Genomic DNA, 8,737 nt, shown 5'->3' with positions numbered 1-8,737 from the left:
ACACACACACACACACACACACACACATACACACACACACACACACACCAAGTCCATAAAAACATACTTTCTCTATTACCTAACAATGCTATATTTATGTTTTCAGATATTGCTACATAGCTACAGTTCTTAAAATGTGGCTCATAATACTACAAAGAATTTTCCTTTTTTCTGTGCTGACATTTGCACGAACAGTGCAGAGGCAACATCCAGTACAATCACTGGCACGTCACAAAAATCTAGAATTTGGCAACACACTGCTCTAGTGTTCAATGTATTTTTCATTGCCATCACTCACAGTTTCATAGTGGAAATAATAATTATCATAATATATAGCAGTAAAATTAAAAGAACAGCTCTACCTAAGTATATCTTTGTTTGCTTATACACATCCATATATCATATTATTCTAAATAAAATGTCAAGGAAAGTCTACTTAAGTTATTAAAAATAGAACTTAAGAAAGACAAAGAGTCCAAAGTTTCCAAAAGTTCCTAACATTTGGAACTTCTCTAACTACATTGTGAATGTAAAAAGGTACAACATAAAGTTATAGAGAACTGAATGGCATTTTGTTAAGTTGAGAAAACTAAAACCCAAGTTCAAAGGAGCAAAATTCATCGAGACAGGAAGAAAAAGAGATTGTCCCCTGTGGCCTTGTACTTCCTGACATGTACCATGTCATTGCCTATTACATGATGAAATGATTTAGAAGCAATCTGGGCCTGGTGGGAGAGATGAGAGGTTGTCAAAAATATTGCAGTTAACCCCCAACTAGCCTTTTCAGAAAGTAATCATGAGGGCCTCAAAAAAAAAAAAGCCAAGGTACTAGTCTGATAGTAATAATTGAGCAGTGCACTAGTGGAACAGGGAAATGTCAACCATTTAAAAACAATCCTCCCTAGTGAAGGGAACAAAGTGTAGTGCATTGAGGTAAAACTCTAGGGAGGCACAATGTCGAGTCATTTGCACCCAACATTAGTTTTCTTTTATGTCCTTTAAATCATGTGCATCACTGCTCAGAGAAGAAATACTTTGCCTGATCTCTAAGATGCTATGATGATGATGCCTAGGAAAAGAGGAAGGGAAGGGATGTAGTTACGATCAACTATCCTCATAGGAAAATAAAACGTAGTCAAGAATGAACCACATCAATAAAGAACCTCACCTGGATAGAGGTTGAGTTTGGGATCCTTGTTAACATCGGCTTTATTGTAAGGCCCACTGCTGGTCCTGTTGCTGGGAGGGGCATTTAGTGTGGCAGTCCTTACAGCATCTCTTCGAACATGCATACAGGAGGCATTTTCAGCATTTCGGTTTTTATTATGATGATGGTAGCTCATTTTATCTTTGGGATTTGGGGTGTGTACTGCTGTAAAAGAAAGAAGTAGGGGCGACAGATAAACAAGATGGATTAACATTCATAAAAATACACTGCATGTGAAGTATGGGGTAGCATAATAAAAGACAAGCTAAGCTGAAGGACTAAATTTAGAGGAATTGAGATTTTAAAGGAGTATTTGTTACATGACAAATGATTTGTCTATTTGGGTAGGAAATTTTTGATATTTAATCTCTTTTAAAATTGTAATTAGAAATACCAAATGCATGGATATTTTACCTCTTCGCATTCCAGAGCCAGAAAAGTTCTTTGGTTCGTCATAAATCCATTTTCTTTTCTTCACACCTTTAAAATGAGGCTTCCTCACTGGCTGCACATCACTCACTTAGAGAAGATACAAATTTTTACAGTTTTTAAGGGATGCTTTCATCTGAAAATCACTGAGGTGATAATTACATATCTGTGCATCCTCACGTCAAGCAAAAGAAAAACAAAATAAATGTACCACCCCAAGACTAGCTTCTAGAACAAAGCGTGACTCATTTTTTTAAGTGTCAAAAAAAAATCTCTTAGAATTATACTATTGAGGAACCCTTCAGTAAGATGTTTCCTTAAAATAATGTTTCATTTTCCCAAAAAGGAATGTGTGGATTCTTTTAAAGAATATTAAATTACATCCTAATTATAATTATAAATTCCACTGTAACGTTTTTAACATAACTTTGTAATTATCATCTTCAAAATAAATCTTTTTTTACTTTTTATCCCAAGTATTTTTTAATGTGGCAGATTAATACAAAATTCTTTTAGTGATTTCAGTTTTAACCTTTAAAGCCTTATGAAGTTGGATATACAGACAGGTTGGTTGAGCAAGACTGAATAATCAGAAATTGTGTTTATAATCAGGTATACATTTTTTATTTTACTTGGATATACTCACATCAAAATATCTACATGGATTCTCATTTTTTCAGGAATTTCTAAGGAATATTTTTCCAGAGACTCTTAAACCAATTTTGTACAGGGGCATTCTGTCATTCACAAAAACTACTACACAAAGAAAATTCTGTCATTCAAAAAAACTACTACACAAAGAAAATTAGTATCTTTACAGATTACAGAACACCTCCAATCAGGCTAGTAGATCTGTCTTTACCTTGGGTTAAGCTTTAAGTCCTCAATGAAGCTCAAAATCACTGCCCCCTCCCTACACAGCACATCCATCTCTACTCCCAAGCTCCCACACCTAGGATTTGGCATCCAAAGTTTTAACAAGCATCACTAAACTGAGCTTCCTGAAGAAAGTTATCGTGCATCCTTTTCAGTGCTTGATTACCAAGTATATTACAGGACTTGAGTATATGAAACAAGGAACAGGAAGAACAGAAGGAATCAAGATGATCTATGAGTCTTAACAGAATCAAAGAAGTAGCTCAATGCACTAATGACAAGAACCAGTCAAATCAAGAAAAATAACAGAAAACAATTAAAAAGCTAGTGATATTTCACTGTGGGTGAATTTGAAAATGCTATGCTAGTGATCTTCTGCTCAGAGTATCATATTATTATTTTAGTACCCAAGTTAAACTAGCTGAAATAATGTATTAGGACCTATATCACAATTCATTGTACAGACTTAATAGAGGAATCTTGTCTCTTTACCAATTTGGACTGAATAATTTTCAAACCATACTTTTTTCTCTTTTCAAAATAAGCAAAAAATAAAAAGATACACGATAAGACAAGCATACGCAAGGCTTAAAAGTGATAAATTGACATCTTACTTGAGGAGGGGTCCTCTCTACACTCCACACTGATATTCTCAGTAGCATTTAATATATGCATTGTAGATACTAGGCATGTAGTTAGGGAATGCTTTGGATGGAGACTCTCCTTGTTATCTTCTAAAACAGATTAAGAAAACAAAATGTCTATATTAGTAAAAGAAATAAACACTTCACATGGACACACCCACTATGTACATGTACATCATATTTTAGAATGCATCATTAAAATTTCTCAGTGGCTATATTATCCCTTGGGTACTGATGAAAGTTAACAATCTAGAACTGTAGCCCATAATTTTAATACTCAAATGAAATCATTGGAACAATATTTTAATATCTCCATGTAAAAGAATTAAAAGTTCTATTTTATAATAAGTGGGCCCATATAAATTGAGTTTCTGAAGATATTTTCAGTGTGAATACTCTGACTTGCTCTATGCTTTGCAATGGGATTATCCAGTAAACTTTGCACAATGATGAGAATATCCTAAATTTGTGCTGGCTCACATAGCAGCCAACTACATGTGCCTATTTACCACTTGAAATGGGGCTAGAGCACCTGAAAGGCTGAATTTAGTATATTATTAATTATACTTAACTTAAATTTGGATGCTCATAGCTAGTGGGTACCAAATTAGCAAAGCTTTCTTTTCAAGAGTTTCTTTGGAGGTTGGAGAGATGGCTCAGTGGTTAAGAGCACTGGCTGCTCTTGCGGAGGACCCAGGTTTGATTTCCAGCATCCACATGGTGGCTAACAACCATCTGTAACTTCAGTTCTAGGGGAATCCAGCACCCTCTCTTGACCTCCATGGGCACTGCACAACATGAGTACACTTACACACATGCAAGAAATATACTCATACATATAAAAATAGAAATTTAAATTTTGAAAAGCATTCCTTTGATGGATTAGGCAAAAAATTTTCATCTCTAAGTAAGAAAGATATACATATAATTTTCCACTAAAATAACACACATGCCTTTTTCTATGCTAAAGATTAATGTTGGAGAAAACTGTAGATGAAATGGTTTTACATTGTGACAGACTGATGTGAAGTCCTCTAATCTTATGAAAGTTGTACTGTCAGTCAGTGACAGAGGTGCCTAGCTGGAGACTGTAAGGGTAACACAAAACTACAGAAGTGGTATTTGAGTGTGTCTCTTGATTATTTGCAGATGATAGTTAGCAATTACTGTACAATAGGTACATCCTCACAAGAATAAGTATCTTTACATTGTCCACAAACAATGTTTTCTAACCAAGTCCAGTCATTCTGATATAAGCTGGGAAAAGAAAACTGAAAAGGACTTGGTGCTTCCATTTAAGGAGGCCAATAACTTTGCAGCTAGAAATGGTGTCATTCAACAAACTAATAGGAAACAGGTTATAAAACTAAAAGTCCCATGGTTAAAGCAATTAAGGACAGAACCAGAACCAGAACATCAGGGGTCCAAAGTCCTATCCAATGTGTTTTTAAATTTATTACCTTCCTGCTTATATTAGTTTCCACAACAACCAAGATCTAGGCTTAATTTATCTCTACATAGTACAGATGGGTCAGTTTTATGGAATGGTACCTTTGGTATTTGAACCTTTTGAGGTAATGGTTTCTTTCTCTTCGGCTAAAGCTTTACTTTCATCTACTCCAAGAAATATAATCCTCTGTGGACCATAGCAGTCACCTCCTAGGATAAAATGTTAGTCAGTTAGTGGCAGCAATGGCAGAAAGAAGCACATGACTGCCTTTCAATAGAGGAATATCCTCCACAATAAGCACCTGTGTTCACGTTTGCTTAAACATGTCCAAATGATGCTATGCCCACATCTCACACATATTAGAAATGCTTAGGTTAATGCATGTGTATTACCATATATGTAAACTTACATATAGATAATTGTAAGAACATTCACATATTTAACAAGTTAACATTTTTATCTTAAAACAGCAAATGTAATGTGTCTTTCATATAAAATCTTCAGATACATGAAAGCAGTTTTCATTCTCTTTAAAGACGTCCAATTTTTTTCAGAATAAATATTCACAGTTGCTTTAAACATCACATACAGAATTTATAGATCGTCTATGAATAACTAATACCATTAGGCAAATAAACTATTTTCTTTTAATCTCAGCACTCAGGAGGCAAAGGCAAGGGGATCTCGGTGAGTTCAAAGCCAGCCTGGTCTACATAGTGAGCTCCAGGCCAGCTGCTGGGGCTACAGAAAAAGCCTGTCTCAAAAAGACAAAAAAATAAAAAAGAAGAAGAAATACTTTTTCCCTTTAACAATCTACTTCATATGAAGCTTTTCTCCACTTGAAAAAAATCACTATTCATATCTTAAATCCAAAGTAAAAACTGTGTCACTATTTGCTATCTTGTTAAAGTTGGCCCATGGCTCCAGCACGTTAACTTCCAGCATCTAAGTTTTATAAATATGCATCCATTTACCCAGTCATCAAATGCCTTTAAATATATAATCACTGATTCTTTGGGCATTTCCTAAATGCACATATCTGAAGGACATTCTGCTGTCTATTTTTCTATGTTAATTATATTACTCTTCTGGCTTCATAAAGCTTATGTAAAACAAATGACAGAAGTTTCAGACTGGCTTCTGACATGGCTTGTATAGGAATAACTTTCTTGTCAAAAACAGTTAGAAAACAGTCCAAACAAACTAACTGGTCAGCATCCTAATGCTCACCACTGTCATGGCTGAGGACAGTGGTGGCTTAAACACCACATGCACATTCACTTGATTTTCACCTGAAGAAGTGAAGTGTAGCACTCACCACAACCCACCCTTTCCATGACAGTATTTTTAGTTCTTTCCAATGAGGAGTCACAAGTCAGCTGCGCTACAAACAAAGAGCCTAAAATTTGAGCCTGAGTAGACATGAGGGGGAATTCTAAAAGAAGAAGAGCTAAGAACAACTAACACCTTAACTGGTTACAAACCTGGGTTGCTACCTAACTGCACCCTTGATGTATACAAACTGAGACTCCAGAAAGCAAGATCTTGCTCCTGTGAGAATGGCCAACATGTAAAAGGCAACAAATGCCAGCATGGATACAGGGAAAGGGTAACACTAATTCACGGTTTGTGGGACTGTATATTGGTTAACCAACTATAAAAATCAGTGTGGAAGTTCCTCAGAAAGCTAGAAACAGATCTATCACATGATCCAGCTATATTATTCCTGGGCATATCCCGAAAGCACTCTCTATCCATTACAGAGATACTTCCTCATGCGTGTTCATTGCTACTTGATTCACAATAGCCAGGAAATGGAAACAGCCCAGATGTGTATCAACTGGTGAATAAATAATTAAATGTGGTAGATAAACACAATGGAATATTATTCAGCTGTAAAGAAAAATGAAATTGTGAGATTCTCATGTAAATGGAAAGGGCCAGAAATAATCATTCTCAGTAAGGTAACAGACTCAGAAAGACAAAGGCAAATGTTCTCTCTCCTATGTGGATGCTGGCTATGAATCTTTATATATGCATGTTTAAATTGGAGTACCCATAGAAGTCAGAAAACTAGTAAGGGGTCATATAAGAGAGATTCAGGGGAAGGTGATATAAAAAAGGGGGGAAGGAGAATAATGTAGCAAGAAGGATTAAATGAAATGGAAGATGGAGGAGCAGAATGGAGGAGGGCTATGGGGAGGGATAACTAACACTAAAGACTTTTGAGAAAGCTATATGAATGCCTACTACTGGAGAAGCTTCCTAGATTATATTCATAAACACATACACATATAAAGAGTTTAAATGGAGTTACTATATAATAGAAGGAAAATGCCTCTCTCAGAAAACAGAAACTATCAACCAAAAAGACCAGAGGCAGGTTTGGTACCTCTTTTGGAACTGTTGGCCAGTGGGGTACCATAGACCTTCAAATAATACTGGTTATTGTCATTGCTGTTGGTTACGCTCCAGAACTTGAAAGTAAGACACTGCTGGTGAAGACACCACATACTAGAGTCAAAGGACATGAAGAAATCAAGTTGGTACCAACCTGGAAGCTTCATTCCTACTGGCTAACATTCACAGTACTGGAAGGTTCCGTGCACACTATGAGTGGAGAAGAGTAAGCAACAGTCTTTCCCAGCTGTGAAACCTGTGAGTTATAATAATGCAACTGCCAAGATATGCCCACTGGTGCAATAAAGGCATGATGTCATGAGAGTAACTAATCCTTTCTGATTAGATTTAAACCCTGCTCCGCAAGATGGGACTTGTGCTTGATACCATTAACTGGACCAAAACCCCGTGGTTGGCTAGGTCATGTGCCCAAGAAGAGAACCTAATACTGTTACTCTGTTAAGTGGACATAGCAATAAGCTATCCCATAAATTCTTATTTTTATACCCAAAGATTAGTGTATCTCTCAACCCTCATCAAAGAAGTTTCTTTTTGAAGTAGATGAAGATTAATATACAGACCCACACCTTGTCAATGTATATATACCCTCGAGGCTCAGGGATCATCATGGCAGGGGGCAGAAAGATTTTAAGAGCCAGAAGTAGTGGACATCTTCAGCAAACAGTTTTTGCTGGACATGGCAGGGCTGTTGCACGCATGAACTTATAGTGGCTGTGACCACATGCACAAAGCTTGCATAAGATCGAGCCAGGCAGAAGCCCAGCATAGCCAGGTGTGGTGGTACATGCTTCAGCCCCAGCACTTGGGAGGCAGAGATGGTGGATATCTATGAGTTCAATGTCAGTCTGATTTATACAGCCAGTTCTAAGTCAGTCAGGGCTATGTAGTAATACTCTGTCTCAAACAAAAAAGCACTGATGGAGGTGGAGCTCATGAGGTCCCCTGCCCCTATTGCAACTGATGATTGCTGGGGCAGAGAGAGTTGTATTTCTTTGGAGACACAGCATTTGAGAGACAACCCGTGCTCCAGGACATTATCTTATACCACTGCACATACAGAGAGCACTCAGTGGGCTCAGTGTGTTTATAAAGAACACATGAAGTTGAGAAGGAACAGTGGGAAGAGAGATAGGGGAGGGATTTGAGATGCGAGAATGAGAATTGCATTTGATCACTTCTATACGCAGGCGTGGAATTCTCAAACAATTAAAATTTGCCACAAAAATGACATCTAAGAGTCTAAAGCACAGCTCAGAGATTGCAGCAGATGTGTTCTGCTTAGGAGGAAGAATCTAGAGCTCAACCTTCCCCAAAGTAGATAGATCTTGATAAATAGCCTGGGTTCTCAGGTAAAAGACAGAAAAGCCATGCTCTAGGAATTATAGCCTTGTCTTCAAAATGACCACTGTAACTTGAAAAAAAAAAGGACAAATAATGTATTATCTACCACTTCCCTTCTAATAAAGCCTCAAAGCAACGTTTGGCAGAATCAGGGAGACCTTGATCATCTAGTTGCTGCCCAAAGAGATGTTTCTCTACTAGAAAATAACTCCAATTACACGTTGCATAATATTTTATTTGCAACATCCAGCATCTAATTAAAAGTGAGAACGTATATTAAGAAACAGAAAAAATTTCAAAAACCAGAAGAAATTGATGAAGATTCGAGTATTGTACAAGAGTAAGTTAGGAAAAAATAGCATGAATATT

At 36.7% G+C, this 8,737-nt stretch overlaps 1 protein-coding gene across 3 annotated transcripts in view; it reads right to left on the bottom strand.

The window, feature by feature from the left end:
• Positions 1 to 8,737, bottom strand: part of CUNH12orf50 (chromosome unknown C12orf50 homolog) — a 40,391-nt gene that overhangs the window by 3,748 nt on the left and 27,906 nt on the right. Inside the window, exons 8-11 of one of the 3 annotated variants that reach the window (XM_008824106.2) lie at positions 4,708 to 4,815; positions 3,127 to 3,243; positions 1,622 to 1,726; positions 1,169 to 1,372 (exon numbers count right to left, since the gene is read on the bottom strand). In XM_008824106.2, the coding sequence (XP_008822328.1) occupies positions 1,169 to 1,372; positions 1,622 to 1,726; positions 3,127 to 3,243; positions 4,708 to 4,815 (534 nt within the window). Of the gene's footprint in view, positions 1 to 1,168; positions 1,373 to 1,621; positions 1,727 to 3,126; positions 3,247 to 4,707; positions 4,816 to 8,737 lie in introns of all 3 variants that reach the window. The other 2 variants (XM_008824103.1, XM_029559045.1) reach the window with 2 other exon arrangements.

The sequence above is a fragment of the Nannospalax galili genome, unplaced genomic scaffold, assembly GCF_000622305.1.
Source record: "Nannospalax galili isolate Female #2095 unplaced genomic scaffold, S.galili_v1.0 scaffold191, whole genome shotgun sequence".
NCBI lineage: Eukaryota > Metazoa > Chordata > Mammalia > Rodentia > Spalacidae > Nannospalax > Nannospalax galili.
This window is presented reverse-complemented; position numbering and strand designations above follow the sequence as displayed.